Source organism: Pinus tabuliformis, chromosome 6 (genome assembly GCF_031772625.1).
Source record: "Pinus tabuliformis cultivar Carrire ecotype Pingquan chromosome 6, CPIR1, whole genome shotgun sequence".
NCBI lineage: Eukaryota > Viridiplantae > Streptophyta > Pinopsida > Pinales > Pinaceae > Pinus > Pinus tabuliformis.
This window is the reverse complement of record NC_142292.1, coordinates 1,870,309,813-1,870,335,005: the sequence shown is the minus strand read 5'-3', so window position 1 is coordinate 1,870,335,005 and position 25,193 is coordinate 1,870,309,813. Positions and strand designations below refer to the sequence as shown.

Below are 25,193 nucleotides of genomic sequence, written 5' to 3'. Positions count from 1 at the left end.
ATTGCCAAGTTAGTTTCATACCAAATCAGTAGTTATGTAACTTAGGAGCCTCATATATAAAACTAATGAATGCATGAACTATTGTAACGAAGAATCATTTATTGATTTAATAGAGATTCCAATCCCTTGCCCCATGGATTTTCCTTGACACCCTGTCAGGGTTTTACCATGTAAATCCTGAGTTTTACTTGTGTGGTTATGTTCAGTTACATTCACTTTCTTGGTTAATTTAACCTTCTTTATTGATCAGTAACCTATTATAACTATAGAGCAAAGATCCTCATGGGCATAAACATAGGCAAGCGGTAAGGAGGAAGCTCACACCCATAGACCTTGATTTCTATGAAGTGCTCAAATAGCTACCATTCCCCCAACCTAGTATCATTGCTAAGCTAGAGGATTTCTTTTTCTTGAGGAGAACTTTAGGAGGGGAAACACCATGAATGATCTTATAGGAAATGACCATATAGGAGAATATAAACTAGGAATATCCCTCAAGCTCTTGCATTTTCCTAGCAACAACATCCTAGTCATAAACGTACTTCCTTTTTTTGTTGGAAGCCACCAAAATGAGACCCGAGCACTCGAATTTATCCACATGAGTGTACACAAAAAAGAAGAACAAGAAGGAGTAATACTTGAAATAGGAGGTGGTGGGGAAATGGTGAAAATGGAAATGGCCCCGTCTAGGTAACCAAGGATGTCAAACAAATGGCCAGGCTGCATCATTTTTCTTAGAAATCCTAGAGAGGATTTAGAAGTTATATTTGCATCATCATCCCTAAATAGATGACCAATTAGGGATAGGATGGGATGACCATTTGCATCAAGTATTGCTACTTATCAGTTGGAAGGGTAGTGTAATGGTAAACCAATGTGGTTTCTATGAACTCCTGGGGTTCAAAGGAGCTTGGGTAAACTAGGGCCTTTGAATTAGCTCTGGGGCCACCTCAAGGATTTTGATCCCAGTTGAGGAGACAAAATAGTTCTTCTCAACTATGTAAGCAACTACTAGCCAGGAGAAAAACTTAGGGAAATGGTGTACTAAGGGTGCAATCTAGTAGTATAGGCCTAAATTGAGCACCTGAATGGGTCTTCCCCTCTGATGTGGCTACCATACAATTTGAATCGAAGGTCCATGAGGTGGTAAGCACTAGAAGGGTCCGAAATTCACGCCTTCGTTTCAATGAGATGCTCGAAACTAGAGGAGGGTTTAACCTCATGAGATTTAGGGGGCTTAGGGATCAAATTCCTCATGTTCAAATGAATAATCAAATGAATTACAGGTGAAAGGGACTGACCAGTTACCTAGTTTCCCTAGAGATAGATGAAAAATACGTTGGAGGGGTTGTTCCAGACCAACTAAATGGTTGGATGAAGTTTGCAAAATAGATGGAAGGCGAGAGGAATTTACACCGAAAAATAATTTGAAACTTTCAAAAATTCAAGGTGGGAAGGGTTTTTATAGGTGGAGAAGGGCCAACAGTCATTTGACATGGGGGTGATGTCATGGGGGGATTCATTGCAGAAGGAGATTGGGTGGTGACAGGCGAGAGGTGGATGAGTGCAGGAGGAGGGCAAAGACATTACCGTTATAATTTGAATTCCCTAGTTGCTTGAATTAGTGCTAGTGGACTGACCGTCGTGGTGTGTGGTCCCTACCATCCTCTGGTGGGTAGGAGAGTGGGACACCGGATCCATCGGTTATCCCTCAGAATTAATCTAGGTCATTGGATCGATGGGCCCGCAAAGTTGACTCTGGGGGGTAGCGCCTTCCTATCACCCGCGTAGATTACCCCTTCAAAATGATGCTAGGGGTTGGTAAAGGGTAGATGGACTGTGATCCGCCCATTAACCTGCTTGGAATTTAACCAAAAGGAGGTGTATGCTCCAAAAATTTTCCTTTAGCCTATTGTGCTTACATGGTAAGGGTCCATGAGTGCGTGTTTGAACCTTAGAGCTTCTGTCATGGCGCTAGGGCCTGATAATTTCTCCCATCAATGATTTAGTTGATTTTTTAGCCAGGAACCTTAAATTTGACCTCTCAACCCTCTCTACATAAGTACTAAAGGGTAAAAATAATCCCTACAGTGGGTCTTCATTCCAACCCTTAGGGCTAGAATTTCTTCCACTTCTTCGATAGGTTTGACTGGTAACTATTCCTTCCACTTAGAGGGTGTACGTATCTCTTCACTACTTTCTCCTTCACGAAACTCATATGGATTAGATACATTGAATATCAGAGAGATATCCAAGTCTCTTAGCAGCTCCATCTTATAGGCATCTTCATTTTTTTTTCAAATAATTTTGCATGGGCCTATTTTCTTATATTTCAACTTGTTGTAGGTATTGTTACCCACCACCTCTGGGTAGTGCATATAGGAGAAATGTTTTCTCCTAGATGGTCCTCAACCAATAACCAAAAACCTCTTGCATCCACCAGATAGCTCAATGTTCCATTGTCTTCGCCACCTAAGACAATCATGTGGTCCCTCAACCACTTTTCATGATTGTATGTTTGAAGGTGGGCCTCCCGATATTGAAAGTATGACTTTTCATTGGTATAGTTGAGAAGTTTTCTTTACTTGTCATGGGAACATTCGGGGCATGGATTAGTGCAGGGATTCAATGAAAAGAGTGGGTTAGGTATGTATTCTTGTCTCCACTGTCTGATTCCATGGTTAGCCTTTTATCCTAGTCCCTTGGGATCTCCTTTACTAACCATTGGATTTAGGGTTGGCGCTACATTAGAAATCCTGATTTTGGTTGTGTGGTCCCACTTCCTAGTACCACCTACATCACTCCCCTTCCACTCATTTTAGCCCCATTCATCTATTTTCCCATCTAGGTCAACATGTATCCACTGGGTCCACATAGGGTTAACCTCCCCTTCCCCTTTTCCACACCTTAGGTCGGACCTGGAGTGATGCCATGAAGGTTGATGTAGCTAAAAAAAAAGAAAAAGCATAATTTGGTCACTCTCAATAGGAAATGTACCATAAAATGTAAAATATGGTTGGGACATACAAATTTAGCACGTGGGAAAAATTCAACACGAGCTCTACCCCTTACCCATGGCCATCACCGTGGTTCATATGGGCCCTAAATGAGCCCCCTCCATCATTAAGGAACCCATGATTGTCCCAGCCCCTGGTGGGAAATGAACTTCCCCACCTTAAGGGGGTATCCACTACTACATATTACACATCATGCTATCATCCCTTTTTTCCCTTAGCAATTATGCAGAAAAATCAGTCAAAGGAAAAAGGCATATGAAGAAGGGTGGAAAAACAAAGGCCGAGGTGACTTATGCACCACAATTTTCTCCCACCTACACTCATATACCTAGGTGTGGGATTCCCCTATTACAACTACCCTTGTACCATGACATGTGGTCTGGATGATTCACCTGATCCCCACTTCAGTTAATTATTATAGAATATTCCACCTACCATTTTAGGGATGTACCATGGACATGTCACCCGCTTTAGAGGTTGAAACTGCCTAATAGGGTGCTTGGTTAACCCCCTATTGAGCTTGGAGACACTTGTACATGACAAAGCCCACTATGGAAAGGCATGCCACCATGAAGTGACCCATTGATTCCATAACTTGTAAGATATTTTAGTTGATTATTCTAATGACATGTATTGGAAGGAAAGGTGATGCATCAGATATTATGTAGGATTGCAGGTGTGTCTCCATTTGGTATTGGTCTCCCTATACGGGATCCTAGCCCTCTACAAGGCCACATTGGAACTTGTAGGGTGAGAATTGAGATCCATGGGCCTCCACCATAGAAAATATTACTTTATGTAACACTAGCAATTCTCATTCATTTCTCATGTTCCATGTTTTGGATGAGGATGATGCACCTGGTTCATCATGCCTGGAGGACTATACACTTGCACCATACACTTTAGAGATGTTCCAGGGTCTAGTTGACGTCTCCCACTGTAGAGGGAGGACTTATATCATCATCCTAGCCCTTACAGATGGTCTAAAGGCATTTTCGATCCACTTGGAGACCCATGAGGATGTCCTTGTGCCCCCACACCCACTTGGGAGCACCACAAGTTCTTGCTTGGAAAACAAGAGTCCAACCCCTTGTCCACTATGTTTCTAGTCCATTTCCACATCATGGCACCTCTTTGACTTCATTAGGCCTCCTCAAAGTCCCAATGGCTCACTTTATTGATCATTCGAACCTCTTGAGAGGTTTATTCTTGTATTGTTGAGCTATTTGGGGGCTTGTCACCAAAACTATGGTTATTATGCACATTGTTTTATTTTAGGGGCACTATTAGTCCAAGTTAGGCAACTCAAATCCTTTAGAGGATTGTATAAATAGAAGAGAGGCATTCTCTCTCATTCATCATGACTTGGTGTTATGAAACCAGCTCACAAAAAGATAGAAAAGAGAGATCCACGCCTTAGAATTCAGCCTCTTCGAGGGGGCAACCTCCTTTACATTACATAAATGAACAATTCTTTGATGATACAAATGAAAAGACCTCCTTTCTATATATAGGAGTCTAAGGGGTCATAATATAATCAAAGCCGACATAACAATAATAATGTAAGGGCACAATAATAACAATAGTGGCACTACAACAAAACCAGCGATTAGCGTCCCTTTTTACTTCTTTTTTTGCATCTAGAGCCCATTTTTGGTGCTATTTGCATCCATTTATCAAATATGGTGCAAAACTTGACACAAAATTTGCATCAAGTTTTGCACCAAATCTTACACCAAGTTTAGCACCAGGTATTGCAATAGGTTTTGCACCAGTTTTGCACCAAATTTTATGCCAAGTTTTGTGTCATCCTTTACACCAAGTTTTGTTCCAGGTTTTGCATCAAGTTTGGCACCTAATTTTGTTTGACATACTTTTGCATCCTCATTTGCATCCACTTTTTGCACCTACACTTGCATCAACTTTTGCATCGACTTTTGCATCCTTTTTTGCATCCTTTTTTAAATCATTTTTTGAATCCATTTTTTCATCCATTTGTGCATCCCTTTTGCGCCAAGTTTTACATCGAGTTTTGTGTCTAGTTTTGCATATAATTTTGCATCTACTTTTGCTGCATCCACTTTTCCATCTTGTTTGGCATCCATATTTACATCCTCTTTTGCATCTATTATTGTACACACTATTGCATCTAATATTTTTGTGCCACAATTAGCGCCTAGTTTGGCACCTCCTTTTGCACCCACTTTTGATTATAATTTTGCATCCATGTTTGCATCCTCATTTGCGTCTAGGTTTTCATCAACTACTACATCTATTTTTGCATCCCTTTTTGTATCCAATTTTGGACCAGGATTTGCATCGGGTTTTGTGTCTCGTTTTGCATCGACTTCTATTGCATCCACTTTTGCACACAATTTTGCATCCACTGTTGCACCCATTTTAAATTTCACTTTTTGCATCCCTTTTTACATCTTCATTTGCATCATACTTTGATTCTTTTTTTGCATCTATCATTACATCCACTTTTGTTATGCCACAATTTGCACCATGTTTTGCACTCACTGTTGTATCCACGTTTGCTTCCAATTTTGCATCCATGTTCACATCCTCTTTTGCATCAAATATTGCATCTATTTTTGCATCCACTTTTGTGTCAGGTTTATGCATTGGGTTTTGCATCTCGTTTTGTATCTACTTTTGCATCTACTTACATTGTATCCATTTTTTGCATCCAATTTTGTTTTGCCTGTTGCATCAATGTTTGCTTCCACTTTTACATCCATTTTTGCATCTTATTTTGCATATTTTTTGTCTATTTTTACATCCACTTTTGTTGCACCATATCTTGCGCCTACCATTGCAACCACATTTGCTTCCACGTTTGCATCCCCTATTGCATCCACTTTTGTTTCATCCATTTTTGCATCTGCTTTTGTGTCCGTTGTTGCATCCACATTTGTTTCACCACAATTTGTGCCAAGTTTTACACCTACCATTGGACCCATGTTTGCTTCCACTTTTGCCTTCATGTTTGCATCCAAGTTTGCATTGACAACTGCATCTACTTTTGCATCCACTTTTGTGTCAGGTTTTTCATGTTGTTGTGCATCTACTTATGTTGTATCCACTTTTCATCCAATTTTACTTCTATTGTTGCCCCCATTTCTATGTTTGCTTTTGCATCCCTTTTCCAACACTCATCATATTTTCTGCATTGATGATATTCCTTATGGCATTGACAATTATGAACAATTGATGACAATGTCAATAATATTGACAATGATGAAAATGAAGATGATGGCGATGACATGAATTGTGATTATGATGATAAAGACGATAGTGGTTACAATGACAATGATGATGATGGCAATGATTATGATGATGACGATGCTAATGACGTTGGCGAATCTTCCCAATTTTAGATGTTGTCATTGTCATAATCATAAGCATTATCTTTGGTGTCATCATCATCATTTTCATCTAGGTCATCATCAAAAACTATAATGGCATGAATGATGATGATGATTACAACAATGTCGATAGAAATTACATTAATGATGATGATGGGGATGATAAAAATGACAATGACGATGATAATGGTGGTGATGATGATCATCATCGATCATCTCTCAAAAATAGAGTTGTTATTTCTCTTACGTATATCAATGTGTCCTAAACAACCCTTTTCTAGCACTGATCACATTTTTTGGGTTGATGATATTTCTTACAACATCTACAATTATGAACAATTGCAAACAATGTCCATAATGATGATGATGATGGCATGAATGGTGATTATGATGATAATGTAATGATGGCAATAACAATGACAAGGATGTGATGATGATGACAATGATTATGATAATGAGAATGACCTTACAATCTTATGGATTCGTGAACAATTACTAGTTTCAATACCATCTTCTGGATACGTATTACTATCATACTTTTTAGATTTTCTGTCTCTCTTGAGGTATCTTACTATAATGGTGTTGTCAACACTAGAAAGATATCTTGTTGTAATGGTGGTTCTAATGTTAGCACTAGCAAAGTTTTTGTTAAATTTTGGTTAAAAAAAAACCGATTTATGCAATTATTTTGACAATCTATGTAAACAAGTAAATAACATCCAATTATTTTGACTGTAGTCCCATTGATTATCATGAATTCACCAGTGTGAAGACCATCTTCTACATACATATTATTATTAAACTTTTTGCATTATATCCCTCTTATATCTTGTTGTAATGGCAGTATTAGCACTAGAAAAATATCTTGTTGTAATGGTGATGTTAGTATTAGCACCAAAAAAATCACTAAATTTTGGTAAAAAAAAGTTTATCATTTATTTATTTTTAATTTGGGAAATTTTTGTTTTTATATTTTTTGTTTTTAATTCTATTTTTATGCAGTAATATTTTTTTTGGTTGAATTTTGGTAGTAACTAGTTTTTGGTCTAATCATATGTATTAACCATGTTCTTTATGCTACAAGTCTAATTGTTGGGGCAAAATTGCTCTTTCAAATAAGTTGCAAAAAGCATATAAATGGAAGAATAGCGATGACAACTATTTTCATTGTCCAACTGTTCAGTATATCATGTATGAAAATATTCAACATTTTTATAAACAATGGATTAGAGGTGAGTCTGTAATTGTACATAATGTTTGGATGATACATAAAAACAAAGTTTGTTTCATTGATGTGGTTAGGATCTACTTTGGATACGAAACCCTAGGTTTGGAAGTATGCAAATAATGAATTTGGTTTACCTTTGATAACAAATGAAATTTTATTTCTTTTTCCTCGTAAAACCAAGGAAGATATGGCAATAATTCTCGTTAGAAAACTACTTCTTGTTGAAGGTTTATAATTGGTTGCAAAAGTTCAACAACTGGGTATAGAAGTTTTTAGTTGCTATTAGGGAAACAATGTGATTATAGGTTTTAGCAGACATAGATCATTCTTGGTATTTGATTCACTTTGAGAATATAAGTACACCAAAGTGGATTAGGTTATGAGTGGATTGGCAAAGCAACCCTTATTTGTTCCTTTTAGTTTTTGAGATATCTCAAGTTCAACTAGTGCTAGTAAATGGTTTCAAAGATGTTTGCTAGGGTTTTTCAACAAGGTCACTAGGTCCCAATGTAACATAGATACTTCATATTTGTTGAAAAGTAAAACCCCCACATAGCACTGAATAGATCATTAATGACTACCTAGAGAACTTAGACTAAATTAATCGTGGAAGTAAAAATTACAACCAAATTAATCATGAAAGTAAGAACTACAATTGAAAAAAACACACTTGGTAATATACTAGAATTCATCCTCGCCAAATCCAAAGTTGATGAATAATATGTTAAATCTTTAATGAAACTCATGAAAAATAATAAGCATGTTATCGATATAAGAGTGCATGAACTTGCTTAATGTATATTTGTTAATTGGAGATGATGAATATCTAAATAAAGTTGATGAATAATATGTTAAATATTTGATGAAACTCATGAAAGATAATAAGCATGTTTATCCATATAGGAGTGCACAAACTTTCTTAATGTGTAGTTTACGAGAAATTTTTCCAGCGTAAATCACAAGATATATCATTTGTTTAGGCGTTTCGAACCAACCAGTGTGGTTCATCGTCAGGACAAGTTGAAGAATCAGATCCAACTTTGCATGTTAAATAGTTTGAGCAGAGGGGATATTTGCACCTTAGCCTTAACAACCCTTGCCCAAGATGAATCTATTTAATGGACTAGCTTGGATATGTTGGGTCTTGGATTTCCAGAGTACCCAATCAATGCTTAACTCCCTATTCCTAGCCAAAATTCACTCCTATTGAAGAGACAACTTGAACAATCTTGCTAATAAGATTAACAAGTTCGTTCCTTTTGATTGATTTACAACAAACCTTAATGCCTCTCTTTTCTTATCCTCCTCTTCCATTCTCCAACAAAAACTTATTAATCTTATATCATAAACACTTTATATAGGTAAGCATTGTAATCATTTTCCTCAACTCACACGGTACCTTTACACCTCAACCCATATAAGTGGACCTAAGTCCATGGCACAACCCATCACACTCTAAGATTGTTCTAATTGTCTCCTCAAAACTAGGACATAACACACCTTAAATGCCAAATGGTTAAGTCATCCCAAATTTGTGGGATTTTTTCCTTCATGGAACACATTCTAGCTAGTGTTGATCAAACACAATGCACTAACACCACTAACACACACTAAAAGTCCTAGATACCCTTACGCTGTGGCACGCACCCAAGCACTTCGACTGCACCTCCATAAAATGCACCTTCAACTTTGGATGTCCCAAAATAGTAATATCCTAACCCAATATGGCCTACTTGTTAGATTTGTGTAGTTCCCTCCTTATCAGATCCTTGCACCTCCTTGCACTCCATGGTAAATCTACTCTAATGGTCACCTTCCAAGTTCCAACACTTCCTTTCACATCATGACATAACCACCGATATACATTACAACAACCTTCAACTTCTTTAGTGGGTTGCACATCTATTTCACATTTCTTCTCCATCTTACAAAGTGGTAGTGCCAAGGAGAGAGTATCAAGTTGAATCAAGGATTGCTCACTTAGTACCACTACTAAGTTGCCTTCGTGCAACTTGTCAAATCCCTTAATTTTGTTTCACAACTTCTCATAGGGTTTAACTTGCTTGTATACACTTCTAAGTGAGACTACAATCCCCCAACCTCTCCTCTGCAACCCTTTTTAGAGTCTTCTTAGACGTGCAATCATGCCTCAAGCTGAATATAACACTAGCATCCCAAATGTGCATGCTCATTCCATCTTTTAATGCTTCGCTGAAACCACATTATGACACTGCTTAAAATGAAATGTTTACATCTTAAGACAATGTACCTACTTTGCTTATGACAATCTAAACTATGCAAGTGGCTAAGAGAGGACTATATTTTCCCAGGATGAAAATATAGGGTCTTACAACCCCATTCACACAATAATTTTAATATATTTCACCCGAAAAAAGATACATACCCTACTCCTTTCAAATTTATCATATAATTTTAAGAAATTAACACTTGTTATTAACTATTAAATAGACTTACTATATATTCTCCTTTGTTTGCACCCACCTTATATGTAAAAACATATAAATATTTTCAATACAACCAAATTAAAATCATATTTTTCCATTTAAAAATTATTAAATTGAAATTAAAAAAAATTACACCTAATAAACTTAAACAACAACCATAAAATTATATTATTATTATTATAAATATTTTCTAACCTAACCAATAACCAAAAACATTATATAGTTACTTCTTTAGTGATGTGAAAATAAAAAAAATGTATTTATTGTTTTAATAACACCTAATAAACTTAAACAACAACCATAAAATTATATTATTATAAATATTTTCCAACCTAACCAAGAACCAAAAACATTATATAGCTACTTAACTAGTGATGTGAAAATAAAAAAATGTATTTACTGTTTTTCACTATGAAATTAGCATTTTTGAAAAAAGGTAAAGCTTTACTTTTCTTTACAAAACCCCTCCCAACCCAAACTTCGTTTACGTTCTAGAACAAGAAGGAGGATCTGTTCGCTTTTCACAGGGCGGGAGCGAAAACGAGATTGCAGAGATTTGCGAATTAGGGTTTCACCAGTAGCAGACACTCGAACCCCACGATCGGTTCTTCAGTCCATTGACGGCGCCAAGGTATGTTCCATTTTTAACTTCAATGGATTTCCACCCGCACATTCAGTCTTCCACACAGAGAGGAGTACACGCATTTCAGGTTTCTGGTTCAAAATCCAGTGTGTTTTTAGCAGCCACTCTTGTATGTTTAGGTTTTAATCTCTGTGCTGCAATCTGTTACTGTTTGCAGGGATGGCGCTGGCATTTGATGAGTACGGGAGGCCATTTATCATAATAAAGGAGCAGGAGCAGAAGACCCGAATCAGAGGCTTAGATGCTCAGAAGGACAACATTGCGGCTGCCAGGTTCGTTGCGAGAATCCTCCGCACCTCACTCGGCCCCAAGGGAATGGACAAGATGCTCCAGAGCCCCGATGACGATGTCACCATCAGTAAGCTTCTCTTCCATTTATTGAATCTCTATTTCTGGGTCGGTAAAACCCCTTAAAAATCTAAAAATCTGAAACTAAGTAGAATTTATTTTAAAAAACTTATGATTCGTAAGTAGCAGTTACTTTAAAAAATTTATAGGTTTTCCGAAAGGAGTGAAATAAGCAAATACTCTGCGATCTGCTTACTCTTCCTCACAAACTGTGAGGCCCGCCGAGCTAGATGCTCTACATACGACGCTGACTGCCTACGAAAGCTCCCGAATGGGTGAATGCGTTGAGATGTCACTAACATTGAGAGATAGACACTTTCCAGGGATCTACTTGGCGTAGAGGTACTTTTGGCGGGCTTTTCACTAACCAAAGAAACTTCGTTTACAAATTATTTTGCTCAAAATAACACCAATTGCTCGACAGCAGAAGGTTCATAAAGAAATGGAAATAATAATTTTAAGAAGAATTTCAGAATAAAGAAATAAATTATATAAATGTCCACAAATGATGAAAGGACATTAGGTTAATGGGACTAAAACTATATATTGATGCTGGAGTGCTTAAAGGTATTCGCTGAAAAGGAGAGACTACAAATAAGATTTCAGATTTAACAGAATGACGAATGATAAAATAACAAAGGGGTGATTATCTCAATTGTTTGTAGCCAATGTTGTTGAGCATCTGGCTGGTTCTGGTTACGTGTTAGTAGGTAACCAGTTTAAATCCCCCAGATTTAGGTGCACTAGTCTATGTCAACAGTTTTACGAAGAATGCCATTCACAAATATGGAGAAGCATCTCTTGGATTTCCTTATCAGATTTTCAAGGGTTATAATAACAGATAAACCTGATACAATGAAGACGAGCATCTGGCTAGTTTTGGTTACGTGTTAGTAGGTAACCAGTTTAAATCCCCCAGATTTAGGTGCACTAGTCTATGTCAACAGTTTTACGAAGAATGCCATTCACAAATATGGAGAAGCATCTCTTGGATTTCCTTATCAGATTTTCAAGGGTTATAATAACAGATAAACCTGATACAATGAAGACGAGACTAATAGTAGAAGCCTAGAAAATAAATAAGTCCTAATTTATCTAAGCGTCAAAGGAGAGGTATGCAGGGCCATAAACCAGGCTGGATTCTATCCTGGCAAACTTTATTGAAGCTCATCGGACTGCAAAGTTTGACGGGTTACGTGTGGAAGGGAGAACCCTGGTGATGGGTGTCTGTCTAGTGTCTACAAGATATAAGCTGAGAATTATAGCTTTTGTAAGATAGCATACCTAGATGGCCTTGTGGATTATCTGGATGATCTCAACTGTGCTTGGTAAGGGTGCTTCTGAATCACTGATCGTCTGTTATTTTTGCTCATGACTGGTGCATCTACCGGGTCATCGATGCTTCATCCAGCTGAAAAAATGATGCAATCAATCTAGTGGATCTGGGTCTGGAGGACTCATGCATGTCCTGCTCTTAGATTATTTGGTTCGCTTTACTTTGTTCTTGAATAATGAACTCTGCTTTCACTGTTGTGGGGAGATTCCGGTCTTAATGGATTTTTTGTTGTCATTTCAAAATTTGTAGTGGAGATAGTGGATAAAAGCCATGCACTGCAACAATGCTCCCAGCCAGATAATTTCATTAAATTTTGGAATCTAATAAGAAAAATCGAAATCGAGTAATAGTTTGTGTGGGAAGCAAAGAAAGTGAGAAAAAAAATCTCTTAGCTTTGAGCTTCATTTATGTGTACTTTTTATAATGGCTACTTGGTTAACTTAGTAGGTCAGTCTTTATTATCTAAAATATGCATATTGAAGATTGGATATCACGACAGTTTCTCCCTCTCATCGGAACAGAGGATCTATTTGTCCTTTTAATGTTAACAAATTTATAGTTAATTATATAATAAATATTTTGATGTACATGTACATGAGGACTGATTGGCGCCGTGAGCAAATCCAGGCAAGGGTAGGGGGTTCAAGAATTTTAAGGAAGGTTGCCTCTTGTTCATAATTGTTGTGACAATTTTTCTAATTACTGGAGGTTCAAGAATTTCAAGGAAGGTTGCCTCTTGTTCATAATTGTTGTGACAATTTATCTGATTACCTTGACCTCCCTCATTTCAGCATACGTGTAACTAGGAATGGCTATAAACCATAGTAGCAAAATTTGAATCCGAATATGTATTCAAATACAACTCAGTATGGAAAATACCTAATAAAGAAATGCAGCATGGTTCCAATATGGAAATCTATATTTCTCAGTATGAAAATAAGCGTTTTGTTCCATATTTTAGAAGAATTTCATCCTCAGAACACACTAAAACCAGAAAAAGCAATTTATTCTTTGAAAATTTTGCAATGTAGTTTATTTTTAAGTGTTTTCTTACTGTTATTTTTATTTTTTTGAGGTTTTTGCTCTGTTTTTTTGGGGCTTATATGTTGATGGGTATCAAAGACATTATAAGGTAAGTGAACTGTTCTGTATCTGCATTGCAGTGAAAACATACTGAATTTTGTACTGTTGCCGAATTTCCATATAATAAAGAGCAATATGACCAAATCTTGCCACTATGCTATAAACTAGATTTCCAGCATTGAAATACCCTTGTGTATTCAGCTATGGGTCCTGTGGGTCATCTCGACTCCCTCCATGATAGTCCTTAGAACATATTCAGGTTTGTATTTGTTCAATAGAAATGTAGGGAAACAAATATTCCTTTCAAAGGTGTAAGACTCTGTCACCAAGCAATATCTAATGTGCCTAAACATGGTTCTATCAACCCTATGGTTGTCTTGTGGTATTTTTTCTTGCTTCTCTGTTCTACACTACTTGGACACTCTTAAAATGATCCTAATGCAGTTTCATTGTTTATTAATATTCCCATTCTTTTTTATATGTTTGACCCTGCAGGAAGGCGAAGCTGTACAGGTTTGACAAGGATGGGAATCAATGGAAGGAGCGTGGTGTAGGAACAGTAAAGTTTCTTAAGCACAAGGATACTACAAAGGTTCGGCTGGTCATGAGGCAATCCAAGACATTGAAAATATGTGCAAACCATTTAAGTATGTAAATTTGTTTGTTTGTTTTTTTTTTGTGTAATTTCCCCCCTGAGATTGTAATAGCTTATCTTACGTCCAAGTTTTAAGAGGCTTTCTGTGCCGAGAATTTGTGTTGATCCTTATTATCTGGATTATATTGTTTTTTTTTTTTTTTGCCTTGCAGTTCATTCCCCAATGTCACTTCAGGAGCACGCAGGCAGTGATAAAACTTGGGTCTAGCATGCAACTGATTTCTCAGATGGGGAACTGAAGGAAGAACTCTTCTGCATTCGTCTTGGCTCTGTAGACAGTGATCACTGTTCTTAGACTCTTCTAATCCTTGTGATGATCTTTTCTTTCTGTCTTGTATTTTTCTTTGATAAAATCAATGTTTGAGTACCTATATTCTTGGATCATTTCATTAAAGGGTTGATTTTGCATATGTTCTTAGGATGCTTTTGTGCAGATTATAGTGGGTTGGTAAGGGATCCCCCTCCCCAAACACCCTATCAGCATAGTTAAGACTTGAGTTTAGGGTGGCTTTAATTATCTCTGGTAATAGCAAATGATACGGAGGATTGTGCATAACCCACCCCCTTTTTTATTCCAATAAGCAGAGGTGGTCACTATGGTAATCCGATTTCAATTTGTAGTTAGAAAATGGGGTCACAACTTTCCATATTTTTTGTTTTGTTTTGTCTTTTTACATCAAACAATAGTATATTTATTAGAACCATAGTCAACTAAACAAACAGGAAACGATTTATTTGACAGGTGGAAGAAGTGATAGGCTTAGAGCAATTGAATTGTAGGCCATGCTTCTTGACAAATTGATGAACAGATGTCTCCTTACTTGAGATTTAGGTTGGCACCATGGCACCATCCTGTCGATCATTATACACTAATCTTGTCATTATCTTCTTCACTGTGAATGACTGGCCTGTTCCCTGCAAATAGATCTGGGCATAGAGGAGCCAATCCAAGAACAGTAATCTCTAGCACAAGACAATATTAATGATCTAAATACCTAATCCTGAAGCTTGAGTTTGATTTTTCTCTACTGGTTCTGAATATCTGATTGAGAATCTCCCACTCGTCATTATCAAACCTTCTCCTTCATCATTGGCATCAGCTGCACTGCTGAGGTACTTTGGTTGGTTGTCATTGGACTTGAGAGCTTGAAGTTTCAAATGATTATAGTAACAGACAGCCAGAAAAGCCAGTCCACACCCACTCAAGTTTATGACTGTAACCTTTTCATTTATTACAGACAAAGATTATGTTATGAGCAGCCAGTCCTTGACAAGACCAGCAACATTCATAGTCAAGGCTGAAGTCTTTCCTATCAGAAGAAACACTGCAAGATTAAGAGCCAAGGCACAAGCAGAAATGTCATGTAATCCAAATCAAAGGAAGAGACCCTGATTATCAGAAATGGGTATTCTACTAAGGCCCAGGGGGTGCTGAGAAAAACAAGGCAACAAGGAGCAACAAAGATGTGATGGGATTCAACTTAATCCCTTTTGATGTTCATGGAATTTGTATGAGAACCAATTGGGTAGTCTCACATGCAACTGCACTTAACTGGAGAATCACCTCCCATGCATTCATCTTGGCCTCCCCATAAGCTGAAATAGTAACTCCAATGGATATGGCCAACATATTGGCCTCGGGCTCACCTTTATAAGTTTCTTTCTTCAGGGAAACCACAATCAAATACATAGCAATGGGAATTAGAGCTTTCAGCATTTGAAATAATGATACTGAGAGGAAAACATAGGCAGAATTTGAAAACCAGAGACCCAAAGAATACACTTATCAATACTATGGGTTCAACGAGCTTGAAGACTCTTACAATAGCAACAGCCAGTGTTGAGTAGAAGCCCATGTGAATCATGGTGGGATTGATCACACTAAAGTTGTCAAGCAATGGAAAATCTAATGGATATGGCTAACATATTGGCCATGGCCTCACCTTTATAAGATTCTTTCTTCAGGGGAACTGCAATCGAATGCATATCAAATGGGCACAAGAGCTTTCAACATTTGAAATATCGATACTTTGAGAGACATGCACCAAGGGCTGCATCATTTAGGATTGGTACTCAGTTTAGGTGTCATATTCAAGGGGAAGTTGTTATGCTTTCCACCACTTCATAGATTGTTAGAGTGATGAAACAAAAGAGGCTCCCTCTTGAGGCTAGATTATGTCATTCACATCAGCTGTGTTGTTGATGTCCTAGCTCAGCCAGGTCTTGCCAAAACTCTGTTGAGGTTCAAAATTTATTATAAACTGAAATGTCTTCACAAGAATTGACCTCATAAAATGCCATAATCACAAGATATGCCATACATGGCTGTGATTATGGCTCGCAAGACCCTTAGACTTTGAACAATGAGGCTCGCAACATCACTTATGATTATGCACTCTACAATTCTGTGACCAGCTGAATGTCAAGCAATTGAACCGCGATTTAAATCCTATTTTGTCAGCAATAAGTACTATACTTTGTCTTTATTTAGTGTAGAGAACCAAGCACTTATTATGCTCATCTATAGAAGGGACAATGGTTGTTTGCCTATGAGGTATAAGGAAATCCTATCAGATGTTTTGTATTTTCGTATGGAATTGAATCATACTCCTGCACACTGTAACATTCATATATATCAACCTGTAGAGGCTTTAATAACACCTGGTATTCTGGTTAGTGATTTTATTGGACCTCATGTGCATATCCTACATGCACAGGATGGACTATTCATATGTTACAGGGTATTATTCTTATTATTTAGGGTGCACATCTTCAGCTGCTCAAGAACGATTACTAAAACAGTCAGTTAATTCTGCAATTTAAAGGATGAAAAAAGAGGTTATAGGAGTCTAGTTTTGGTTCTCATCCACAATGTCACACTAGTCTGCCTGGGCATGGTTCTCAGGGTTTAATAGTGACTTGAGGAGTCATAATACCACAGATCACTAAACATGAACAGCTAAGGTAGCCCAAGGACAATAGCCATCTTTACACATTAATTAACAGGTCTTACATTAATTATCCTAGGGGGTTTTAATACTTCCAAATGCTTAAAAAACAGTTAGCAGAGCATTCACATTACACATTCCAGCAATCTTTTCTATAAACCAACCAAATGCAGTCAGGAGAGCCCTCCTTTTAAACTATACAACCTTATTGTTAGTATGATCAACCTTATTTTAATATATAGTGTGACAAACCGTATGTGACAGGCAGGTGGAAAACTTTTCTCGCAATTGACTAAGCAACGTCCTGTGAGCTAGACTTGAGACGGAAACCCTCGTCAGAAGTATATGCTTGGCTCTTTTCCAAACAAATGAAGAGTCAATGAGGTTTTGTGTAATCACTTCTGGTATCGTATTGGGTTAACCCACCCCCTTTTTGATTCCAATAAGCAGAGGTGGTCACTATGGTAATCCGATTTCAATTTGTAGTTAGAAAATGGGGTCACAACTTTCCATATTTTTTGTTTTGTTTTGTCTTTTTACATCAAACAATAGTATATTTATTAGAACCATAGTCAACTAAACAAACAGGAAACAATTTATTTGACAGGTGGAAGAAGTGATAGGCTTAGAGCAATTGAATTGTAGGCCATGCTTCTTGACAAATTGATGAACATATGTCTCCTTACTTGAGATTTAGGTTGGCACCATGGCACCATCCTGTCCATCATTATACACTAATCTTGTCATTATCTTCTTCACTGTGAATGACTGGCCTGTTCCCTGCAAATAGATCTGGGCATAGAGGAGCCAATCCAAGAACAGTAATCTCTAGCACAAGACAATATTAATGATCTAAATACCTAATCCTGAAGCTTGAGTTTGATTTTTCTCTACTGGTTCTGAATCTCTGATTGAGAATCTCCCACTCGTCATTATCAAACCTTCTCCTTCATCATTGGCATCAGCTGCACTGCTGAGGTACTTTGGTTGGTTGTCATTGGACTTGAGAGCTTGAAGTTTCAAATGATTATAGTAACAGACAGCCAGAAAAGCCAGTCCACACCCACTCAAGTTTATGACTGTAACCTTTTCATTTATTACAGACAAAGATTATGTTATGAGCAGCCAGTCCTTGACAAGACCAGCAACATTCATAGTCAAGGCTGAAGTCTTTCCTATCAGAAGAAACACTGCAAGATTAAGAGCCAAGGCACAAGCAGAAATGTCATGTAATCCAAATCAAAGGAAGAGACCCTGATTATCAGAAATGGGTATTCTACTAAGGCCCAGGGGGTGCTGAGAAAAACAAGGCAACAAGGAGCAACAAAGATGTGATGGGATTCAACTTAATCCCTTTTGATGTTCGTGGAATTTGTATGAGAACCAATTGGGTAGTCTCACATGCAACTGCACTTAACTGGAGAATCACCTCCCATGCATTCATCTTGGCCTCCCCATAAGCTGAAATAGTAACTCCAATGGATATGGCCAACATATTGGCCTCGGGCTCACCTTTATAAGCTTCTTTCTTCAGGGAAACCACAATCAAATACATAGCAATGGGAATTAGAGCTTTCAGCATTTGAAATAATGATACTGAGAGGAAAACATAGGCAGAATTTGAAAACCAGAGACCCAAAGAATACACTTATCAATACTATGGGTTCAACGAGCTTGAAGACTCTTACAATAGCAACAGCCAGTGTTGAGTAGAAGCGCATGTGAATCATGGTGGGACTGATCACACTAAATTTGTCAAGCAATGGCAACTCCAATGGAAATGGCTAACATATTTGCCATGGCCTCACCTTTATAAGATTCTTTCTTCAGGGGAACTGCAATCGAATGCATATCAAATGGGCACAAGAGCTTTCAACATTTGAAATATCGATACTTTGAGAGACATGCACCAAGGGCTGCATCATTTAGGATTTGTACTCAGTTTAGGTGTCATATTCAAGGGGAAGTTGTTATGCTTTCCACCACTTCATAGATTGTTAGAGTGATGAAACAAAAGAGGTTCCCTCTTGAGGCTAGATTATGTCATTCATATCAGCTGTGTTGTTGATGTCCTAGCTCAGCCAGGTCTTGCCAAAACTCTGTTGAGGTTCAAAATTTATTATAAACTGAAATGTCTTCACAAGAATTGACCTCATAAAATGCCATAATCACAAGATATGCCATACATGGCTGTGATTATGGCTCGCAAGACCCTTAGACTTTGAGCAATGAGGCTTGCAACATCACTTATGATTATGCACTCTAAAATTCTGTGACCAGCTGAATGTCAAGCAATTGAACCACGATTTAAATCCTATTTTGTCAGCAATAAGTACTATACTTTGTCTTTATTTAGTGTAGAGAACCAAGCACTTATTCTGCTCATCTATAGAAGGGACAATGGTTGTTTGCCTATGAGGTATAAGGAAATCCTATCAGATGTTTTGTATTTTCGTATGGAATTGAATCATACTCCTGCACACTGTAACATTCATATATATCAACCTGTAGAGGCTTTAATAACACCTGGTATTCTGGTTAGTGATTTTATTGGACCGCATGTGCATATCCTACATGCACAGGATGGACTATTCATATGTTACATGGTATTATTCTTATTATTTAGGGTGCACATCTTCAGGTGCTCAAGAATGATTTCTAGAACAGTCAGTTAATTCTGCAATTTAAAGGATGAAAAAGGAGGTTATAGGAGTCTAGTTTTGGTTCTCATCCACAATGTCACACTAGTCTGCCTGGGCATGGTTCTCATGGTTTAATAGTGACTTGAGGAGTCATAATACCACATATCACTAAACACGAACAGCTAAGGTAGCCCAAGGACAATAGCCATCTTTACACATTAATTAACAGGTCTTACATTAATTATCCTAGGGGGTTTTAATACTTCCAAATGCTTAAAAAACAGTTAGCAGAGCATTCACATTACACATTCTAGCAATCTTTTCTATAAACCAACCAAATGCAATCAGGAGAGCCCTCCTTTTAAACTATACAACCTTATTGTTAGTATGATCAACCTTATTTTAATATATAGTGTGACAAACCGTATGTGACAAGCAGGTGGAAAACTTTTCTCGCAATTGACTAAGCAACGTCCTGCGAGCCAGACTTGATACAGAAACCCTCGTCAGAAGTATATGCTTGGCTCTTTTCCAAACAAATGAAGAGTCAATGAGGTTTTGTGTAATCACTTCTGGTATCGTATTGGGTTATTGTTAGAAGCGATAATTGGATTCGGATTCTCATCGAGTGAGTTGTTCTGCTTTCTCAATTTGAGAGGGTTTGTTTGGAGGGAAAAACGAAAGAGGACATACAAGAATAGTGAGGGGAAAGATGCAGAGGAAGAGGATTGAGAACATCGCCAGCAGGCAGGCTACATTTTCCAAATGTAGGTGGATTGCTGAAGAAAGCTTACGAGCTCTCGGTGCTCTGCACTGCAGAAGTTGAACTTGTGATTTTCTCCCCAGCAGGAAAGCTCTATGAACTGTTTTTAGTGCAAATCCTACTATTTTGATTCTAATAATCATGGCTATGCAAACCTCATGAGATTCTTACTAATAACCCCGGTGGTGCAAGCCCTAGTAAGTTCGATGTTGAAAAACTTAGTGTAAAACCTCCAAATCGCTGGTTTTGTTGTAGTGCTTATTGGAGAGTATATAAAAAATTTCACACCTTTTTATGAGATATGGGAGGAAAACATGTTAAAGATTTTTAATAAATATAAAATTTCCAAAATGATGCTAGTTACGTGTGATTCTTTTTTCATTGTTTGTGATTATGAAAAATGAAACTCAATGTTTTTTCATTAGTGCACACATATTTCATTATATAATTGCATATAGAAAAATGATTCCAGAGCCGATAACAATAAAAGTGAAGAATTTATGGTCCAACCTTATATTTAAGGGAGATGTTTAAGGATGACGTTTGAATTTTTTTTTTCATTTTAAGACATTTGGAGCAAATATTAGGAAGGACTTTGAGAAAGGATTGTCCTTGATTTTCGAAAATGGAGTTGTTCCTTTCCAGCCATATGCCCCAAGTGACCATCAAAGGGAGAGCTCATATGTTTTTTGGATGTTTTCTTTATAGCCATTCTTTTACACATATCCATAGAGTCCCCATGCCATTGATGTGAATTACTTGTTCGGTTTTTTTTAACCAAAATTTTTACCCAATTAAGAAAAATTAAAAAAATGCCTCAAGATCAAAGACTGAAACAAAGACCTATTGACATACCTTTTAAAGTATGGAAAGAACTTGTAAAATCATATGAGAAGTTGGATGCACAAAGAAAAGCCGGCAATGAGAGCATTCAGGTATTGAATTTTTCATTAAACATTATTTAGAATGTATTAATACTTATAAGTATCTTAGACATGTATTTGTGTGAAAATAAATTGAATTGGTTTATGTTTAAGGACAAGGCATCCAAGGCGAGGTTAACCAAGACAAAAGTCACTCATCGTAGTGGCCAGAAAGGTTTAAAAGCACTGATAACAACCTTTGTAAGTATATTAAACATGTGATTTTTTTTTAATAAATTTTGTACTAGAAGAAAGTCATTGTTATCTAATTTCTCCCTATTTATTGATTGGTAGGAACTAAAATATGGAAGACCTACAAATCATTTGGAAAAGGAGGTGCTGCAGCAAAAGAGATGGGTTGAATTTGTTGTTTGGATGGACTCTATGGTATGTAATCTTAGTTGGATTTCCAATATACTTTTAAACCATATTTTCATTTTATTTTTTAGTACTATTAGATATTATATCTTACCTCATTTTATGGTTAAAATTGTATAACAAAAACATGTGTTGTGTTATGTAATTAATACTAACATGTAATATTGATTTTTTTTGTCAGAATGCTATAGGTAATGATTGCCAAGACGATGATCCAAATTATGTTCAACATATATCAGGAGATGATGAGGATGAGGATGAGGATGATGGTGGTGAAGGAGGAGATGATGATGATAGTTGCGGTGTTGGTGATGATGTGGATCAGAGTAATGAGGATGGTCAAGATGATCATGAGGATGATCTTGGTGGTGGTAGCTAGGCATGCACATGCATTGTTTTTTATGAAGAAATTATTGTGTAGAATGACATTGTTATGTTTAGATGGGTGTTGTGAATTTACCCTATATCAATGAGACATTTTGATTTTGTAATCATACGATGAGTTTGATTTATGTATTTTGTTAATTTATCGTAGAATAACGATATTCATGAAATATTTTGATTTGTTAATCATATTTGAATTTTACTTGTTTTGATTAAAAATAATACTGATTTTATTAGTATTATGTTGCTATTTTATACATGTTTTGAAAATTGTTAATGACACATTGTTAATTTTTTGGATGGATGTTGTCAATTTCTCTTAAATTTCTTTACAAATGATTTTGAATTGTGATATCTGCTTTAATGATATTTAGAAGCTATCATATATTTCACTATGAATCTATAAAGGGGGTCATATATGTAAAGAAAAATATACTCTATATAAGAAGTCAAATGCGGATGTAACCATGGATGCAAATTTGAAAGTAAAATTGGATGTTAAACTAGGAATTAATACAAAATGCAAACAATTGACATACAAAGTGTTTTAAATTAGAAGTGAAAAATTGTGCAATAGTTGACACAAAGAAGGGAACAAAACATGGCATACAAAAGGATATCAAATTGGGCAAAAACAAGGACACATAAATGGGCACCAAATTAGACGCAAAAAAAGACAACAACTAGATGTAAAATAAGATGCAAAGTTGAGCGTTAAAAAGAAGCAAAAAACGTTACAAATTAATATGCCAAATGATGATGCAAATAATGGTGTAAATTTGGGATGCAAACTTGGGTGCAAAAAAGGAAAAAAAAAAGATGTAAGAAAAGACATAAAACAAGATGCAAAATGGGGCTGAAAAAAGGTGAAACCAAGGATGCCATATTGGATGTAAAAAATGATTCCTAATCACATGCAAATTTAGGCTCGAACTCAGACACAAAATTATATGCAAATGTGGACACAAAATGAGGCAAAAAAAGATGCAAATTTGGATGGTGAAAACGATGTAAAACTAGACACCAAAAAAGTGCAAAATTGGATGAAAAAGTCAGTGTAAATAATGGTGCAACATTGGACACAAGTAGACATAAAAAAATGGTGCAAAAAGGGGCATAAAATAGCTTAAAATTGGATGCAAAACTTGGTGCAAAAACAAATACAAAAGTAGACGTAAAAAATGGCTCTAAATTGAATGTACCATTAGACACAAAATAAGATGCAAAGGTGGACACAACACATGACTCAACATAAGATGCAAATATAAATGCAAATTTGGATGCTCAAAATGATGTAACATTAGATGCAAGAGATGGTGTTAAAAATGATGCAAAATTGGATGAAACAAATGACGCAAAATATGGTGCAAAATGAGATTGGAAAAATGGAGACAAATCAAACATAAATGTGGATGTAAAAAATGGTCCAAAAAAAGATGCAAAAATGGGCACAAAAATGGATGCAAAATTTGGTGCTAAATCAAATTCAACACATGGTGCAAAGATAGGCACCAAAGCTGGTGCAAAAATAGAAGCAAAATCTAGTGTAAGACTAGATACAAAACCTGGCGTAAGACTAGATGCAAAAACTGACACAAAATGGATGCATAAAAAGACGTTAAATTGGATTCAAAATACAGTGTAAACTTGATGCAAATGATGGTGCAAAAATGGAAGAAAAGAATGACACAAAATAGGAAGCAAAAGAGAATGAAAAATAGATGCAAAAAATGACACAAAACTAGAAGCAAAACCTGTCATAAAATAAGATGCAAATCTTGGTTCAAAATTTGACGCAAAAAATGATGCATAGTTTGGTGTAAAAAATGATGCAAAATCTAGCGTGAAAAAGGATGCAAAATCAGGTGCAAAAAAGGACGCTTTAAAAATTGTACAATAGAGCCAGATTTAGCGCCAGGTTGCTCATCACAATTACAAAAAAAATGCACTAAAATCTGGCGCTAAATCTGGCGCAAATCGCTGGTTTTGTTGTAGTGCGCTAAATTTGGTATCAGAGCTTTGGATTCTAGGGTTTCGCAAATCTCTGCAATCTCGTTTTCGCTCCCGCCCTGCGAAAAGCGAACAGATCCTCCTTCTTGTTCTAGAACGTAAACGAAGTTTGGGTTGGGAGGGGTTTTGTAAAGAAAAGTAAAGCTTTACCTTTTCTCAAAAATGCTAATTTCATAGTGAAAAACAGTAAATACATTTTTTTATTTTCACATCACTAGTTAAGTAGCTATATAATGTTTTTGGTTCTTGGTTAGGTTGGAAAATATTTATAATAATATAATTTTATGGTTGTTGTTTAAGTTTATTAGGTGTTATTAAAACAATAAATACATTTTTTTTATTTTCACATCACTAAAGAAGTAACTATATAATGTTTTTGGTTATTGGTTAGGTTAGAAAATATTTATAATAATAATAATATAATTTTATGGTTGTTGTTTAAGTTTATTAGGTGTAATTTTTTTTAATTTCAATTTAATAATTTTTAAATGGAAAAATATGATTTTAATTTGGTTGTATTGAAAATATTTAAATGTTTTTACATATAAGGTGGGTGCAAACAAAGGAGAATATATAGTAAGTCTATTTAATAGTTAATAACAAGTGTTAATTTCTTAAAATTATATGATAAATTTGAAAGGAGTAGGGTATGTATCTTTTTTCGGGTGAAATATATTAAAATTATTGTGTGAATGGGGTTGTAAGACCCTATATTTTCATCCTGGGAAAATATAGTCCTCTCTTAGCCACTTGCATAGTTTAGATTGTCATAAGCAAAGTAGGTGCATTGTCTTAAGATGTAAACATTTCATTTTAAGCAGTGTCATAATGTGGTTTCAGCGAAGCATTAAAAGATGGAATGAGCATGCACATTTGGGATGCTAGTGTTATATTCAGCTTGAGGCATGATTGCACGTCTAAGAAGACTCTAACAAGGGTTGCAGAGGAGAGGTTGGGGGATTGTAGTCTCACTTAGAAGTGTATACAAGCAAGTTAAGC

General features: G+C 36.4%; 1 protein-coding gene and 1 pseudogene across 3 annotated transcripts; both read left to right on the top strand.

Annotated features, from left to right (window-relative positions):
- The first annotated feature begins 10,544 nt into the window (after positions 1 to 10,544).
- On the top strand, positions 10,545 to 11,435 carry LOC149266607 (T-complex protein 1 subunit epsilon pseudogene; annotated as a pseudogene). Its single transcript, XR_016253009.1, has 2 exons — positions 10,545 to 10,712; positions 10,882 to 11,435. The product of XR_016253009.1 is annotated as a T-complex protein 1 subunit epsilon pseudogene (transcript).
- A 2,554-nt stretch (positions 11,436 to 13,989) lies between these two features.
- On the top strand, positions 13,990 to 22,357 carry LOC149266606 (uncharacterized). 2 transcript variants are annotated; one of them, XR_016253008.1, is made up of 5 exons: positions 13,990 to 14,138; positions 14,299 to 14,424; positions 21,537 to 21,623; positions 21,717 to 21,809; positions 21,982 to 22,357. XR_016253008.1 is itself a non-coding variant. In XM_089397059.1 (3 exons), exons 1-3 carry the CDS (start codon positions 21,495 to 21,497, stop codon positions 22,177 to 22,179), a joined length of 420 nt encoding a protein of 139 aa, XP_089253185.1. In that variant the 5' UTR covers positions 21,302 to 21,494; the 3' UTR covers positions 22,180 to 22,357. The 2 variants fall into 2 exon arrangements, 1 of the variants encoding a protein (XP_089253185.1); XM_089397059.1 differs by lacking the exons at positions 13,990 to 14,138; positions 14,299 to 14,424 and having other exon boundaries at positions 21,302 to 21,623.
- Positions 22,358 to 25,193: the final 2,836 nt, after the last annotated feature.